Source organism: Panthera pardus, unplaced genomic scaffold (assembly GCF_024362965.1).
Source record: "Panthera pardus isolate Hobbes unplaced genomic scaffold, ASM2436296v1 HiC_scaffold_25, whole genome shotgun sequence".
NCBI classification, from domain to species: domain Eukaryota; kingdom Metazoa; phylum Chordata; class Mammalia; order Carnivora; family Felidae; genus Panthera; species Panthera pardus.
In genome coordinates, this window is record NW_026526821.1 from 48,256,791 (window position 1) to 48,275,295 (window position 18,505).

The 18,505-nt window shown below is 42.6% G+C and overlaps 1 protein-coding gene across 1 annotated transcript; it reads left to right on the forward strand.

Annotated features, from left to right (window-relative positions):
- Positions 1-2,088: 2,088 nt before the first annotated feature.
- CST8 (cystatin 8) lies at positions 2,089-16,166 on the forward strand. The gene is made up of 4 exons (XM_019462349.2): positions 2,089-2,168; positions 5,541-5,890; positions 9,456-9,569; positions 15,992-16,166. Exons 2-4 carry the CDS (start codon positions 5,660-5,662, stop codon positions 16,073-16,075), a joined length of 429 nt encoding a protein of 142 aa, XP_019317894.1. The 5' UTR covers positions 2,089-2,168; positions 5,541-5,659; the 3' UTR covers positions 16,076-16,166.
- The last annotated feature ends 2,339 nt before the right edge of the window (positions 16,167-18,505 follow it).

The following is an 18,505-nucleotide window of genomic DNA, read 5'->3' on the forward strand; positions in this document are numbered from 1 at the left end:
AACAATAAATCTGTGTTGTTTGTTTTAAGTTGCTCAGTTTGCGGTAATTTGTTACAGCAGCAACAGGAAACTGAAACAGGTGGATTTTATTTTAGGGTGTCTGCCTCCTCTGAAGGTTGCTTCATCACAATTTAAAGGGGAATTCTTCACTTCAGGGATTGCTTAGTGGAGTGGCACAAAGCAGGTGATAGACAAGGCCTCTAGGGTACCTGGACCTTCATGCTCTGGGATGCATCACCTTTCCTTTCCTTAAGTTCACCAAATTTAAAGTCCTAATCCAGGTCACCATTCCAGACAGAGATGCTGACACATCTCAAGGGAATGTGAACTTTCTGGCCAAAATAAATAAAAATCTGAGGACTACAATAATTAGGCTAAACCAAATAAAACCACTGTTTTTATAGATCAATATCAGCCAAATATTAGCAATTCCTTGTGGTTCAACTAAATAAGAGTGATTAAACTATTGGCCGTGGACCACATTTGGCTCATTGCCTGTTTTTTTCTTTAAGTTTTATTTATTTGTTTCTGAAAAAGAGAGAGGGAGGAGAGACAGCGAGAGAGCGAGCAGGAAAGGAGTAGGGAGAGGGATAGAAAATCCCAAGCAGGCTCCACACTGTCAGTGCAGAGCCTGACATTGGGCTCAAACTCACAAACTGTGACATCATGACCTGAGCTGAAATCAAGAGTTGGATGCTTAACTGACTGAGCCACCCAGGTGCCGCCCCCCAACACTGCATGTTTTTATAAATAGTTTTATTGGAACAGAAATACTTATTTATTTATTGGAACAGAGGCATATTGGCTCTGGTGGCTATGAGGCTACAATGGCTCAGTTAAGAAATTCTTAGAGGCTGCATAAAATATTTTCTATTTGCCTCTTTAGAGAAAAAGTTTTCTGGTCCTTGCTCTATAATATACCATTTGAAGCAGAATTGTCAGACAAGATTGCTGAAAAATTTTAAACAAGCAAGATAAAATGATTAAGAAGGTAAAAAAAGGTTTTTGTAATCTGAAAAAAAATGGGCAAACATTTATTTAAAAAAAAAGAACTATGTGGAAATAGTAGATATAAAAAAACCCCAAGGGGTGGATAGGTAAAGCAGAGAAACAGATAGGATATTAAGAGGGACACATATAAGAGAGAAATGAATCACGAGGTGGACAAGCTAGCTGGGAAATGCTCTCAGGAGGCAGCAGGAAATGATAACAAAATAATAAAGAGAAAAATGAACTGATGCAAAGGAGAGAAGTAAAAGGGACAACTGCAACAGTGGGAACATAGAAACCCCAAAGGAGACAAAAATAAAAAGGTAGAAATATTTGAAGGAAGAATGGAGACGCATTGTCCAAAATTAAAAGGAAGACAAAATACCTCAGGTATAAAGGCTTTATATCAATCAGCTACAGCTGCAGCCTGAAAATCTCAGTAGCCTATAGCAAAGCATTTACTCCTCCCTGACAAGTATGCAGAATCACAAAAACAGCTTGACTATGTTCAGAGAAGCCCAGAATTAAAATTGTCTAGGTAATATCAACATTATGATGGTGTGTGTGTGTGTGTGTGCGTGTATGTGTGTGTATACTTGTGAGACCAAAGGGTTATGAGAGTTAGAGGCATGATCTTTTACAAAATCAACAACTGTAACTATATATTTCTCTAAAACCTACCCTAGAAATACTGCCTTAATTGTGTGGATTTTAGTGTGTATCATTCTGCTGTTTGCAAAGGAATGCTGTGTACTAACTTACTCCTTACCATCATAGCTAACCACAGCAAGTGTCTAGTACACAGTGCATGGGTCTCAGGGCTGACTGCAGCTTGGCTGATTGTTGTCAAGCCTATTCACAGGGTTGCATGTTCACTTGAGCCTGTCTTTTATAACAAGCCCCACAGATATTCCCTCCACCACATCCCATTGGGGTCAGTGTTGTGGCTGGACTGGCCTTTCTGGTACCATTATGACAGAGGGAAACACCTCAGCAAAATCATCAGGGAACTATGAATAACAAGTTTTATTACTCACAAGTCCTGGAGGGCACGTGACACACCTAGTGGCCACACAGCAAGGTCTCAGAGAGACAGAGAGAGAGACAGAGAGAGAGAGAGAGAGAGAGAGAACACGCACAGACCTGGGGCTCCACCTTCATTAGAGGCTGAGGGAGAGGTATCCAGGGTTTCATGGGTTCACTCTTTATTAACAAATTTAAAGCAAAACAGGGGAGGTGGAGGGACACCTGGCTGGCTCAGCTGGAAGAGCATGTGACTCTTGATCTTGGCATTGTGAATTCTAGATTACTTAATAAATTAAAAAAAAAAAAACTTTAAAAAAAGGAACGGGAAGTGGAGCATGGGAAGGGAGAAGTGGGGTCATTCACATGGTCAGGTATCGAGGTCACTCAAGGCTCTCTGAAAGGACCTTCATGGTGGGGTGGCCTGCTTCCTTATCTAGTTGTTTGCTAGTAGTTGTGTCTATAGCTGGCAGTGTTTGAGATAGATGTCTTTGAAATGGATGCCTTGGCAACCAAAACTCAAGACAGGCACTCACGTTACAATCAATAAGCTTAATGTCAGGCACTTATACTACCTGGTCTAGGAGGTGTGGTGTGGCTCCACTTTAGGATGATGCAGCTAGGCTTGCTTTCATGTGGGTTCTGAACATTGTTCTGGGGCCTGGACTGGGTGTTCCTACATGACATATTCTCAGTCTATGTCCTAGGGCACCCCCTTACCTTGGAAAATGACCAGAGGACAAGTGGATAAAGGCAGTACGTCTTCACATCTCACTATAATCCTGACACATGGTCACTTCTGCCTCCACTGCACAGGCCTAAACCAGCCATATGCCCAAATCCACCACAATGGATGGAGAAATAGATTCAATCCACTGTAGGGGGAGGTCCTGAGAAGACAATGGGTGCGGATGAACCTTTCTTAAACAGGAAGGCTTGGAGGACTTCAGTGATGACTCAGTATGTGACACTTGGTAATATAATGCTAAATGAACAAATCTCAGTCCCAGGAGTCTTACATACACTGTGGTAGTTATCCTTTTACAAAGTACAAACCCAAGCAAAGCTAGGCACGTCAGGTGTGCAAATAAAGGCAGGGATGATAAATATGAAATTCAGATAAGGGTCACTTTGGGGGACACTGGGTATTGTGTATTAAAAAAGGAGCACATATTTTCAGATATTGATAACATTCTAGCTCTTGGTTTGGTCAATGGGTCGTGGGCTTTTCATTGCCTCATACAGCCACACATGGACCAATGCCAGGTGTGTCATGAACAAAGGAAAACATCATGTTTAAGCAAACTCTGGGCAACTCCAGTTCATAAGCAAAGAAAAAGACAAGCAAACAAAAAACTCAAATGCACCATAGAGGCAGAGAAAGTCAAACAAGTGTTTTGGATTTGGTTATTAGGAAATGACTGATGGGCAATTAGCGGAGTTACTCTAACAGCCAAGACTCAGTGGGCCCTGGTGTGGTGGGACTTCCTGTGCCAGAGACCCTCTGAAGTGGACTCTCTTTCTTTTGGGCTGTGTCTCTGGGGTTGGTCCTTGACGATGGAGCCCAGTAAGGGCCTTGGGGTACCTCTCAATCTATATGGGCTCCACTCCTGAGGGGCCTCACCCACCCTATTTCCCTGTGTCATGGGAACCATCAGAGATAGGAAAAAGCTTGTCTCCATTTTACAGATATGGGTGTTGGCTTTCAGAGTTATTAGGTCCCTGGCCTGAGGGCTACCATTGGGTAAAATATAAGTGGAATGGAGATCCATGTGCCCTGATCCTTGCAGGCAGCTATTAGTAGGTGGGAGTAGGAAGGGAGTAGGTGAAAGTAGGCAGGAATAGTAGCTGGGAGTAACTGGGAATAGATGGGAGTAGCTGGGAGAGGCACTTTAGATTTGGGTGGGGGCAATGACACTTGTGTTGAGATTTGCAGGTGTATGAACTGCTGGATGGAGGTGACGGATGAACATCCAGCAGAGGCAACATCAAGCCCCAGCAAGGATGCTGGGCCTGAGTATGGAGGCAGGGCACTGCTTGGTCCTTGGTGAGGTGGGAGGGGCTATTAGAGATGTGGTTGAAGATGTGGGTGCACACAGCTAAAGTGTGATCAAGATGCCTTCACATTTGTTTTATAAAAAAAAATTTTATCTATGAAGAATTGGTTATTTAGTGTTTTGCATCCTGGTTCATGTGCACATTGATACACAAGAAACGTAAATGCAGTACACTAGTTTTCAAACCGACTGTGCACTGAAACCCTAGAAACTTTAAAAAATGATGATTTCCTCATCACTGGGCCCTCTCCGAAGATTGATTTTAATGGTGGGAGTGGCCTCGGTACTCCTTAAAATACCCTAAGTGCCTTTAACATATAGCAAAATTTGAAAATCATTGATATGTTACTAGCACAGAATTAACAGTTTGGCAGTATATACTAACTTTTAATTTGAATAAAGCTTTTGTATCAATTTTCTATCTAGTCTTCTATTATACAGAAATAACTGTGTAATTTCATAAAGATATTGGAAAAGTATTGTCCACTAAGTACTGTTTGTAACAGCTGTAAATGAGAAACAAACCAAACAACCATCAACAGGCAGTCAGTTTAAATACAATAGGGTATATTCACACTGCAATGTTTCACATATTTATGCCTGTCTATGATTTCCTATACATTGCCACTTCTCATGGTCAAGAGCCCATCAGTCTTCTGGCTCTGAGACAAATGCCCACCTCTCTGCCCCTGCAGAAACTTGCTGGACATTGACTTGGGATTTTCACAAGAAGCAGAATCTCTAAGAGCTCAGGGTTGCATGCACCCCTTCTGCTAAGGCATGGTCTTGAGCATCAGGTGGGCTGAGTGACCCTCACCTTGGCAATTACAGCAGAATGAAGTGCTATTGGCCCAAACAGAGGGAGTCCAGAGGCCAAAATTTAGGAAGCTGGGGTCACTGCACAAGTGGGCAGGAAACCTCTGGGAGCCCTCACAGCTTGCCTGTTGTATGTGAACTGCCTGCACTGAAAGACAGTGGCAGAGTCACAGGTGCTGGATTACATCACAAAGTGTGACATGCCTGCAAGGGCATGGACAGGGAAGAGTATCAGAAGTGAGGGAGGCCCCTGACCAGGGCCTAGGCACAAACTGAGCACTAGAGAGCCAGGAGAACCACAGGCTGGGGCGTGGGCCATAGCCAACGGCAAAAGGAGGAGGGGGCAGTCACTGGGTACAGCCAGCTGGAGAACACCTAGAGAGTTGGAGCCAGGAAACCTTGGAGCAGCAACATTTTTCACGGTCACATCTTACAGGCCTGAGGTGCAAAAACAGGAGTGGGGGGATGAAGTGCACAAGGTAGTTGCTGGCATACCTGGGCCTAAGTGTTCTCCATGAACTGCAGACCACACCTGGGGTATAGAGGGCAGAAGGCTGGTGGCAGGGACTATTTAACTGGCTTCTTGTAGGTTTATTTCCTTGGAGACAGGGATAGCCCTAAAGAGTGAACATAATGGCTCTTTCTTGAATGCAGCTGGGCTGATGCTATTGTAAGATCTTTGAATCTTTGGTGGCAGCAGAAATTGCACCCCACCTGCAGCTCCAGCCCTGAGAGGACGAGGAGGCTCACCTGTGTCCCTGGACGGAGGGACCATGACCAGATCCTGGGAGTTCTGCTTCCTACTGATCACCATTTTGGTGGCCCTGGTGGCCAGCACAGATCCAGACAAGAATAAAGTCAAAGTGTTGAGGGAATTAAAAGTTATCAATGCCTCAAATGCCAACGTGAAGCAATGTCTGTGGTTTGCCATGCAAGAATACAACAAAGAGAGTGAGGATAAGTACATCTTCCAGGTGATCAAGACAGTACAAGCCCAGTTGCAGGTAAAGGTGTTCTCTCCCAATATGCATATTTGGTATGGTGGCACAGACTGAAGCCATACTGAAAGAATGGGGTTGCAAGAAAAACAATGATACATGAAAGTTCTAAATATGTGAGTGTTCAAGTACATACTCACTTGCATGTCGCTATAACATCACTGCACTTTCTATATATGCTTATAGTGTTGTTCTAAGTACTTTATGTGTATTTATTCATTTAGACTCTAAACTGCAAATAAAATGTCCATGATTTGCATTTGCTAGTATTGGGAGACAAATTGAGTGCCATGAATATTTTGCAATAATGCTGCTGAAGGCAACATTTCAATCTAAACACATAGCGTGCATTGTGGGGTTGAAAAGAGACATGTGGCACTATTCAATATGTAAGTAATAAAGTCCTTCCTCCTATATTCTATAATTATTTGAATCCAACATTCATTTAGTGGAAGTACAGACATTTTGATTTAGTGTTCAGAAAAATGTATCCCTCCTCACATGACTATGCATGGTCCAAATGCTAGGAAGCATTGCTTACTTGGATTCCATTGAGGGTGACTTGAAACACATGGCCTTGGGGCACCTGGGTGGCTCAGTCAGTTGAGCGTCCAGCTTCAGTTCAGGTCATGATCTCATGGTTTGTGAGTTCGAGCCCTGCGTCGGGCTCTGTGCTGACAGCTCAGAGCCTGGAGCCTACTTCCAATTCTGTGTCTCCCTCTCTCTCTGCTCCTACCCCGCTCGTGCTCTGTCTCTCTTTCTCTCAAAAATAAACATTAAAAAAAAGAAACACATGGCCTTGCCTGCCATGGTTGAGAAAAATCCCCCAAAGCTGGAATTCATCTGACTGTACCATCCTCAGTCTGTGGGTTGATGCTGTGGCTTGTAATTCCACCGTGAAACTTTTGGAAATGAATTGTAAAGATACTTACCAGAGACGTCATTGTTGGCTGAGTTTACTTCATTTTTTATATTCTCCATATGCCATGTTCACTTGCAGGAACTGAGCCAGTTTCTCTGTTGGTACTTCTGACCCTGTCTCTTTGGGACCATGTGAGCCACCAGCCTATATCTCCAGTACACTATGCTGATAGCACTCTGTTTATTGACTGGGTACACTGCATAATTCACCAGGGCACTCCTGCAGACCTTTGAAATAAAGAATGGATTCTGACTCTTGTAGCTTCCCCAGGCCCCTTAACAGTTGTCTTTCTTTGATATCCATGTAGCACATGCATTCAGCAAGTTTCTCTCAGCCACTTCTATGCTAACTGCTATAGATGGGGAGGTGAGATGGACAGAAATAATCACATTCCCAGGGAGCCAGCATTCCAGTCAGAAAGAAATAGCACTAAACCTGGAATGAAAGCTGGGGCATCTGACCTGGTGGCGTGGTACCTAGGGGTCTGGGGTCAGGGGAAGGCTTCCTTGAGCAGACTCTCACCTGAGGAGCTTGTAAATATCTTACTGTACCTGCTGCATCATCACCAATTTAATGAAGATCCATGTGTGAGACCTAGGTCTCAATAGGTATTAAAACCTTCCAAGTAACCCCAATACACAGTCAAGGCTGAGAACCACCTCCCTAGGGTGTGTTTTTGAAGCTAAACCTGAGGGCAGACTAGGAGGGAATCAGGTGAAGGATGCTGGTGGGAAGTGTTTCTGTTTGGGTTTGCCACAGCAGATGCTAGTGCTAGAAGTCAAGTGCAAGTGGTTTATTTGGGAGGCCATCCTGGGAAGCACCAGGAGGTTGGAGGGGAAAGGAGGTGGGGGAAGTGGTCAGTACAGACAGAGTTACTATGCAGGTGACCACTATTGGCCTCTGGACTTGGTCTTCCTGGGGTTTCAGGAGAGGGTGCATAGCCTGCCTTGGAGTTGAGCCACACTATAAGATAGGAGCTTGGTTGCTTACGTATCAATTCCTGTCTGTCATTGGCTAAGAACTACTCTTGGCTTCTCCTGCTGGTCAGGAAGCCTCCAGGCAGGGAACCCTGGGAAGTGACAGTGTGTTTTGGGAACAGCAAGGCAAGGGCCATGGGCACCACTCACAGCATCTGCTGCAGGACAGGAGCAGGGGGGGATGGTGGGAAGGTGCACAGGGGTTGGGAAGATCAATCAGGCATAGAAGGCTGCCATTGGGAAGGAGCATGGCCCACTTCAGCAACTCAAAGGAGCCAGTGTGACTGGTAGGGACCAGACCATGCAGGGTCTTGAAAGCCATGGGCAAAATCTTTTATTCTATCTTAGGAATGCTGAGATGCCAAATAAACATTAGGTCAGGGAGTTCCAGGGATCCATGTGATTAGACTGTTTTTTTTTTTTAAGTTTATTTATTTATTTTGAGAGAGAGTGTGTGCACAACTTGCAAGAGTGGGGGAGAGGCAGAGAGAGAGAGAGAGAGAGAGAGAGAGAGAATCCCAAGCAGGCTCTACCCTGACAGCATGGTGATTATCTTGCCTGATAATTGGATGGTCACTTAGTTCCTCTGCTTAGTTTCCTTCCCTGAAAACAATGGTAGTGACAGCCTCACTGTAGGGGGTTAGTGTGTGGGCATGTGCCAAGCCCCAAGAACAGTGTTATGCAGGGAGCAAGCACTCCGTGAGCGTTAGAAAGTGTTAGGACTTGATAAGAAGTGCTGTGGGTGTTTGGGTTTGCCTCCATGGTATTTTTGAGGTTCCCTAAGGACCAACTTCATTCTCAAACCATCAGCTCTTGATGTTATCTAACCAGCTTCTCCCATGCAGGCTAAAGTCACCTTGTTAATTCTTTGAAATGTAACTAAAATTTAATACCACCTTATTAAAGGTTGCAGATAGCAATGAAGAAAGACACTCCTTTTTTCCTCCTACTATAATCTTTTAAAACCAGATGAAAGTTGATTTAAATGGGCATGATGAGTAGCTTTAACCAGAGTCAGTCATTAATGAGTTCAGTAACTACTGATGCCTTGCTGTAGACCTACTGTTTGTCTGCTTACTAAACACTCAACAGAGAACAATATGACAAACTCCAACAAGCATGACACTTTTAAGGGTTGCTTCCTTAGATGGGGGGAAGCCCTCCAAAGCAGGAGATGTCACCAGAAAACAGACTATGAAGGGAGGTGTGGGAAAGGAATCAGGGAGGGGCATCCAGTGTGGCCACAGGGCCTGTCCTCCTATCTGTTCAGTGTAAACCTGTAACATTTTGGGCTCAAGAGAGCTGATGGTTCTGGTGACTCATCCTTCTCCCCCATCTCATGAAGCATGCCCTGGACTTTGGGACAGAAATGGAATTAGAAAGTCTTGCCTTCAAGGAGGCCCTACACTGAAAAGGAGACTTTTCCCTGAGCATACAGCTCCAGGTAGTGGTTTCCAATGTCTAACTGGTATCAGCATGCAAAGGAATCTAGGCAGTGGATGTCATAGACCTTCCTCTAAAGATATATTTGAGAGAGAAGGGGTAAGGAGTAGGAGATAGGGAGAGAGGATGAGGGGGAGAGCATTTTTTTAAAGATTTTTTTTTGGCTAAAACTTTAACAAAGTAAAATAAAAGTTTTTTTGAATAAAATTGCACAATTGCTAATTGACAGGTCACAGATCGTTTGGAATACTTTATTGATGTTGAAATTGCCCGCAGCAATTGTAGAAAGCTTTCAAATGGTACTGAAAACTGTGTCATTCAAGAGAACACCAAACTGGAAAAGGTAGGTGACTAACATTCTGTGATGGTCTTGGCTGCTCTGAGCCCTAGTAAGAAGAACTTGGGGTGCACACACCCTCTCTCTAAGGTCTGGATCACTCCCCAAGTTTTTGTCTAGAGATGGGCAACCTTGTGACTTTTAGAGCAGAGGCAACAGAGTGATGGAATGTGGTGGATCCCTCTAAGTCTTTCCCCACCCCTCATCCTAGGGACAGAATGCTGTCAGGGTCATTCTTATTGTGAAAGTTTCATCAACTCTGGCCTCCTGGTGCAGAAAAACTTTCCAACACACGTTCACTGAAAGTCTATTCTCTTTGACCAAGATGAGCAACCTAACCATTGGTGGCCCCACAGTTGCTCATCCTTGTGAAGGCACAAAAGGAAACTTGTTCATTCACTTAGCTACTCACCAAAGCTTACTTTGCACCAGGTGCTATTTTGGGTGCTGAAGATTAAGCAGTGACTAAGCCAGACAGTGTTCCCATCCTTCCAGACTTACAGTTGATTCTTGCCAGGGTCAGCCATGATTTCCAGGAAGGTCATAGAAGAGCCCAAAGATCCCCACCAACAGGCTGACCTGACTCAGGAGCTTTTAGCATTAAGCCTGTATTTCTGATCTCAGAGGTGGGGAGAGCCCCAGATTCATGCAAGAGATTGGTGAAGGCCCCAGACCTTCTGCAGGTTTGACCAAGAGGTGTGTCTTTGCCTTTGTTTACACCAGTGGTTCTTTAAGTGAGCAGGCACCAGAATCACCTGGAAGCCTCGATAAACCCAGAAGACTGGGTCTTACTTGCAGAGTTTTGGATTCAGTATGTCTTCAGTAGGTTTGGAGTGGGATCCCAACATTTACATTCTTAAGTTTCCAGCCGCTGCTGCTGCTGCTGGCTGTGGGACCATACTTGGAGAACCACTATTTCATGTAGCCATGGAACAGGAAATTGCAAGGGCCCATTAACAAAGTGTACTTCTGCTATGTCTCACTAAAGCTGACACTGTATGCTCAAACTGAACAAATCCAATCATTTCCAGTTAATAGTAGACACCTATCAGGGCAAACATTTAAACAGGGAGTATGTCTTCATGCCATCTGGCTTTTATGTTGCTTTTCTTTATCTTTTACTCTTAGTAGAAGTATGGGTGATTCAAATTTATATTCTCTACAGAGCCCATTAGGATTATAGAAAAGTTGTTCCTTTTTTACCTATTTATAGAAAATCTTAGAATTAAGGAGAATTGTCCTCAAGGAGCTCACTTATTTTATCTAAAGCTTCCATGGACCATCCCAAATTTTAAGGTGCATGCTTTTAAGCACACACATTTGTCAATAATGAAAACTATTTTTTTTCTTTCCAAGTCTTTGGAATAACACTGAAGAATAGTAATGCTGGGAAGTTTTTCTTATTCCTGGCTTTGATTATGGTGCTTTCAGTATTTATATCTTATTTTAAATATTATATCAAGTGCTGATTTCTGGAATTCTTCCAATTCCTTCTGCCAAGAGTTATTTTTTTTTTATTTAAGAATGTTTCATCTATCAATTATTCTTTCAGTGTCTACCAAGTATATTGAATAATTGTTCTTCTTTGATCCATTAGTGTAATAAAATAATGAATTCACTAATAGTCATTCTTACATGTCTAGAATATGGCCTTTTTTGAAGGGGACTTTATAGCTTGGATTGTCAGTGGTTTTTTCTCCTCCATGTTGACTGACTGCAGGTTGTTCAAAGTGGTGACAATTACATAGGTAACTGATATATAAGCTTGTTCAGGGAATCTCTATCTTCATTATGTCTTCTGGACAATTGCACATGAATATGGCATGGCACACTCCTTATTCCTTTGACCCAGACAGCTTTGCTGAGCTTGGTGTCAATATGCACATTCATCTCTTTCACGTCAAATTTGTAGCTCTCTCTGAATTTTCTGGGGGCACACGTCTTGAAGGTCACTCCGTAGATGTTCTATGAACATGGATGGTGTATTCTCTGGTCACATCATTGATGCCAGAACAGTCTTTCTTCTTGCTGCCTTTCTTTGTGGGAGCTATTCTGTTAGGCCCAGTTTGGAAATGAAGAGCATGATGGATTGTCTGCCTTTGTCTTTTAGAACATGGTGGGATTTGGGGGTGGGGGGAGGAGTTAAGATGGTGAAGTAAGGGGACTGGGATTTTCCTTGTCCCTCAAACATAGCTGTATTGAGATCACATCACCTGGAACACCCAGGAAATAAATCTGCAGAGTGGCAGAAGGATCTCCACAGTTGGACAGCTTGGCAGGGTCAAGTTGTGTGTGTATGTGAGTTGGGGGAGATAAAATGGAAAACTTATGAAGGAGAGGGAACCCTTTCTGTGGAGACACAAAAGGGAGAGAGAGAGGGGTTGTGAAAGTGTGGCATTGAGTTAGCACAAGAGGAAAACCTCTTTGGGCCATAGACCAGGGAGCAAGAAGTACCGAGTGTACTAGTTCTTTTTTGCAAACAGCCTTTAGAACTGTTTCAAAACTCCAAGGTTTTGAAAGTGTGTGACTTTTTCCAGAGTGGATCCATGGCACGTGCTCCTGGGGAAGAGGGAGCTAGCCCTGGAGTACATAGTGTGGATTAACAATCTCCGGGGTGCACGGGAGAGAACAGTCTCCTTCCTGGAGTGCTTTGGCAAGAGGGTTTATTGTCTCCCTAAGGACAGAACCCCTGCAGATGCCAGCCAAAGGCCTTTCATCAGCAGGGTGGAAAGCATCTACTCCAGAGGAGGGGCGCAGGTCTGCACTATGCCAGGTCCTTTAAGACTTCAGGTTTTGAATCCCAGCTGAATGCCAAGGACAAGCTACAGGAGAATTGTGGCACAGGGCAAGCTCACTGCCCTCGCTATTTTGTGAAGGCTACCTGAACAGCAGGATTGAGACACCTGGTCTGGGAAGGAGAGATTGGGATGATGCCATTTTCCCCCCAACACCAGCAGGGTGGGACTTCGTAGAGCAGCACAGTGGCCCCCGGTGGAGGCAAGACACCAAACACTGCTTCTCTGTGTCTGGCAAATGCTGATTTATTGGGTCAAGACTGAACCAAAGCAGCTGGCCTCTCCTCCAGACCAGCAGAGCCACCAGCCCCAGGCACCAACAGGCAACTCTTTCTTTTCTCCCTTTCTTTCCTCCATCTTCTTTTTTTCTCTTGGAATCAGGCTCATAGTTTCTGATTTTTTTGTCATTTCTTATTTTATATATAAGAAAAATTTTAATATATTGTATATATAATTTTATATATTATATATAGGCTATATATAATATATATAAAATATATTATATATAAATTATATATAATACATATACATAGTACATATAATACATATATAATATTATATATAATATATAATACATATATATGTATATATACATATATAATATTATATATAATATATAATACATATATATGTATATATACATATATAATATTATATATATATATATCTCAGTCTTTTCTATTCTTTTCCATCTTTTCTATTTTCTTCTGCCTTTTTTCTTCCCTTCTCTTTCCTTGAAATCAGTCATAGCTTTTTGATTCTCTGTTTGGTTTTCTTTTCTCCTCTTTCCTTTTTCTGTTTTTATGGGATCAGCCTCACTCTTATTATCCAGAGTTACTTCAACAAATCAAAGCACACACCCTAAAGGTCCAAACACTCCACCACTGCAAGCAAGGAGGAACTGTCCAGAGGACTGACCAGTGGGATACAGTAGCCAAAACACAACAGCAGAGTGCACACAGTATACACCAGAAACACTTCTGGAGTGCCAGGCCCTGAACAGAGTATGACCCCTTTTTCATACAGTAGTACTTTCAGGTGCAGGACACATAACAAGCTTTTAAAAAGTGCCAAAGACAGAAACTTAGCCCAAATGGCAAGACAGAGGAATTATCCCTCAAAGAAAAGTCAAGAAGAAATAACAGCCAAATTATTGCTCATATAACTGAGTAAGAATTTAAAACAACAGTCATAAAACAACATATTGGCTTGAAAAAAGCATTGAACGCACCAGAGAAACCCTTGCTGCAGAGATCAGAGACCTAAGAACTAGGCAGGATGAATTAAAAAAAATGCTTTAACTTCAGATGAAAAATAAACTAGATACAGTGACAGTGAGGACTGAAGAAGAAGAAGAGAGAATAGATGAAATAGAAAATATGGAAAATAATGAAGCTGAAAAAAAGAGGGAAAGGAAATTACTAGATCATGAGGGGAGAATTAGAGAACTAAGTGATTCCATGAAGCAAAACAACATCTATATCATAGGAGTCCCAGAAGAAGAGGGAGAAAAAGGGACAAAAGGTTTGTTTGAACAAATTGTAGCTGAGAACCTCCCTAATCTGGGGAAGAAAACAGGCACCAAGTCCAAGAGACATAGAGAACTCCCTTCAAAATCAATAGAATATGGTGAGATTCAACATGCTACTTTTTTTATTTAGGAATTTTGATTATATATACATTAAGTACTCTTAAACTTCCCTAATGTTAAAAAATCAGGGGTGCTTGGCTGGCTTAATTGGTAGAGTGTGTGACTCTCGATCTTGGGTTGTGGATTTGAGGCCCTCATTGGGTGTAGAGATTACTTAAAAAAAAAAAAAAAGAATCATTTGCAGCATGTGGTGAACACACACACACACACACACACACACACATTCCTTGACCTCATCCCAAACCTACTGAATCAGAATTTTCAGATACAGACACTCCACATATTTCATATCACTGGGAATGTCTGAGAAACAGTGCATCAGGGACATTAAATATTTAATATGTAACTGCCTTTAATTTGCTAGTATTTTGTTTTAAGATTTTTGTTTTAGATACATTTGAGCTTTTTAGCGTTTATTTTTGAGACAGAGAGCATGAGTGAGGGAGGAGCAGAGAGAGAGAGGGAGACACAGAATCTGAAGTAGGCTCTAGGCTCTGAGCTGTCAGCACAGAGCCCACAAACCATGAGATCATGACCTGAGCTGAAGTCGGATGCCCAATTGACTGAGCCACCCAGACACCCCTCCATTATATATTTTTTAATTAAAAATTTTTTAAAATTTAAATTCAAGTTAACATACTAACTGTAGTCTTGGCTTCAGGAGTAGAACCCAGTGATTCATCTCTTACATATGACACCCAGTGTTCATTCTGAAAAGGTACCTTCCTTAAGGCCCATCACCCATTTAACCCATCTTCCCACCCAACACCCCTCCAGCAACCCTCAGCTTTTTCTCTTTATTTAAGAGCTATATTTTAGTTTCAGGATTTTTCTGGTCTGGAATAATAAGAATGAGGGCTCTCCATCTTTTGTGTGTGTGTTCTGATCAATTTAGAGATCATGGGAGCTTTTGGTTCCCAAGATTTGGTATAATTTGTCTATAAAGCCATCTTGGTTTGGTATTTTTTGTCTGGGTTTCTGGGGGAAAAGGCCTCTTTAGTCCTTCTTTGCATGTGTCCAATATTCAGCAGATACCAAGCTTCCCTTCTCTGACTCCTAACAGCTCATTGGGAGTACCTCAATGCTTCCAGGTATTTAGGATGCTCTTTGCTGTTTTTCCAGTATTTCTATATATGTATGATCTCTATCTATCATCTATCTATCTATCTATCTATCTATCATCTATCTATCTTCTATCTATCATCTGTAATCTGTCTATATATCTACTTATCTATCCATCCACCCATTGATCTATCACACACACATAGAATATTCATTTGTTATTTCAATAGTATTTTGAAATGGAGAGAAGAGGGGCACCTGGGTGGCTCAGTCGGTTAAGCGTCTGACTCCGGCTCAGGTCATGATCTCATGGTTTGTGAGTTCGAGCCCCGCGTCAGGCTCTGTGCTGGCACCTCAGAGCCTGGATTCTGTTTCAGATTCTGTGTCTCCCTCTCTCTCTGGCCCTTCTCTCTCTCTCTCTCTCTCTCTCTCTCTCTCTCTCTCTCTCTCTCAAAAGTAAATAAACATTAAAAAATTTTGAAATGGAGAGAAGAGCTCTTTGGAATAAAAGATGGTAGGTGCTAGAAACCCTTTAAACTGGTCTTGTTATTAGACAAAAGGCTTGTTATTAGAACAAAAGACATTATTTAATTAAGATAATATATGTTAGTTTATATCTGACATAAAATTGCTTTATGTACATTGTGGAAAATATTAAAGGGAATTAAAATCAATTTTATATCTTATCTCCCAGAAAAACACCATGATTGTTAGTATTTGCTGTGTATCCATGGTTGGTTTGGGAACAGAGACCCTTCCAGGTATCTGCTGTTGGTTAGAAACATCTAGCAGATTCCTGGGAGCATTCCTTGATGGCTGGTGACCTATCCTCTAGCATATTCCTAAGCTAACACCTAGCAACAGGACACTTTTTTTCTTTTTGGCATTACTGATTTTGTTGTGGTTGTGGTCTTTTTCAGAAAGTAATGTGTAGTTTTTTGGTCGGAGCACTCCCCTGGAATGGTGAATTCACGGTGATGAAGAAGCAGTGTGTGGATGCTTAGGGGGTTCTGGAACTCGCCCCTACCACCATCTCTACCTTTCTCTGTAAAGAGAAAAATGGCATGCACTGGTATTACCATTGTGGTTTCCTCATGCATGCCTCTATGCTTGTTTTGTTTCCTAGTTTCCTAGTTTCTTATTAGGTGATGACAAAAGAGGGGTATGTCCAATTCTTTTTTTTTTTTTTTTGCCTCAAGAGAGGCCCCTTGACTTTGGCCAGCTTGGTGGCTCACCACCAGGAATAAGTTTGTCCCTGACTACAAAGTTTGGAGTGAAGTATGATTCCATTCTCACTGCAAATCTGAGGAGGGATCCCTTTTTGATTAGGTAACAACTCCTTCCAGAGGTCTTAAGCCAGTGGGTGTTAACTCAGCAGATTCCTTCTGGATACCTCCTTTAACCTGAGGCTCCTTCCTCCTGAGGGTCCTGAGCCCACAGGTCACCTGGGTTGGGAGAAACCCTTTGGAGGAACAGTCTTTCCCTTCAGGGTCTCTGTGAAGTAGGGAATGTGTGTTTTTTCTCATGTAAATGTCAACAGTGGTCATACAGAGAGAGGGGGAGGGCAATAATGCCTTCATAATAAGCTGCATTGTTGTTGTTGTTGTTGTTGTTGTTGTGTGTGTGTAGAGATAGAGACTGAGAAAGAGGGAGGGAGGGAAAGAGAGAGAGAGAGATGATTGGGAATGTGGAGAAGGAAATAGGAAAACAGGGATGATAGCAGGAGATGAAATTCTCTTGAAGAAAATCATCATTAAAAATAAGTCTGTCTAGGGGTTCATGGGTAGGCTCAGTTGGTTAAGCATCTAACTCTTGATTTCAGCTCAGGGTATGATCTCACAATTGTGAGATTGAACTCTGCATCAGGCTCTGTGCTGCGCATGGAGCCTGCTTGGGATTCTCTCTCTCCCTCTGCTCCTCACCTGCTTGTGCTCCCTTTCTCAGAATAAATAAATAAACTTAAACAAGTCTGTCCAGTGGGGAATTATTTAATGGGTACTGAGCTTTGCAAGATGAAAGGGTTGTGGAGATTAGTTACAGAATAGGGTGAATATACTTAATACTACTGAACTGCACATTTAAAAAGGGTTAAGATGGTTGGGGCACCTGGGTGGCTGCTCAGTTGGTTAAGCATCTGACTCTTGATTTCTGCTCAGTCTATGATCTCAGAGTTCATGAGATTGAAAGCCCCACATGCAGCCCCACATAGGGTTCTGCGCTGATAGCACTGAGCCTGTTTGAGATTCTCTCTCTTCCTCTCTGCCCCTCCTCTGCTTGTGCTCTCTCTCTCAACTCTCTTTCTCTCAAAACAAATAAACTTTAAAAAAATGGTTAATATGGTAGATTTTATGTGTACTTACCATGATTAAAATTTTTAAAAAATAAGTGTATATGGATGTTTTAACTGTGGTGTTGGGTGTGATTCCAGAGGCCAACGAAATTTCAAATGTGCACATGCACCGGCCAGGCTTCACATCACAGGGCCTGGCAGGTGGTAGGGATTGCAGTATTTCTGCCCCAGAGTGAAAGAGGCCATGAAACTCAAAGGCCATTCCTTTTGTCTCTAGTCCCTGTGTTTTACCTAATGGATGTTTCATATGTGACAAAACATACCATTTGGAGTGGCAGGGGACTCACCTTGCAAAGACCTTGCTCTTCCTCTGGCTGTCTCGGCTCTTCCCTCATCAGCCCCCCATGGTTCTCTTCCAGGCACACCCACCTCCATGCCCACTTTTCTCTGAGGAAGTGCTGCCCTGCTTTCTCTTCCCCTTCTCAATATCCTTATTAGGGTTTGGATCTTAAACATATTTTTGCATTACTTGGATTTACTTATTACAGGACCTACTTATTATAGGACCGTACTTATCCTGATTAAAAAGGGTTCTTTCCTTTAGGCCAGGAGATCTCTATCAAAAATCCCTCCCACCCCCACCCCTCCACCTTGGATACACTGATGGAACAACCCATATGAGAGCAGCAGACCCAGCACCCAGTTTTAGGGGGCTTGCAGGACGGGTCAGCTTACAGCTTTGTGGGTCTCTGCTGTTTGTGGAACAGTGTAAGTACATGTAAGTATCTTAGGAAAGACTGTTTTTGGAACAACATTGTGGAATTGTCTTTTCTTATGGGCAGGTGGGCGAGAAGCACAGGGAATCAGACATCTGGAGTAGGCAGGACCAGAGACGTGCTTTGTGTGCACATGTGCTTATGTGCAGGGGTCTATTTCTAAGTATATTTTAACTAACATTAAAGTTTTATTTAATTTAACCTCATCTCTTTTCAACCTATCTCTCCAAATCTCTTTTATTTCCTCTCTTTGAACATTAAATAAAATGCAAGGCTTTCCTTTGCTGGATTTCGTGTCCTTTTTGCTAAGATGTTATTATTGTGCTCTCTCTCTCTCTCTCCAACACACACACACACACACGTTCACT

Bases quoted from the DNA above. Each gene is read 5' to 3' on its own strand.
- CST8 (XM_019462349.2), top strand. From the start codon at position 5,660: ATGACCAGATCCTGGGAGTTCTGCTTCCTACTGATCACCATTTTGGTG. The intron at 5,891-9,455 runs GTAAAGGTGTTC...GCTAATTGACAG, and splicing joins CAGTACAAGCCCAGTTGCAG to GTCACAGATCGTTTGGAATA. The intron at 9,570-15,991 runs GTAGGTGACTAA...GGTCTTTTTCAG, and splicing joins AGAACACCAAACTGGAAAAG to AAAGTAATGTGTAGTTTTTT.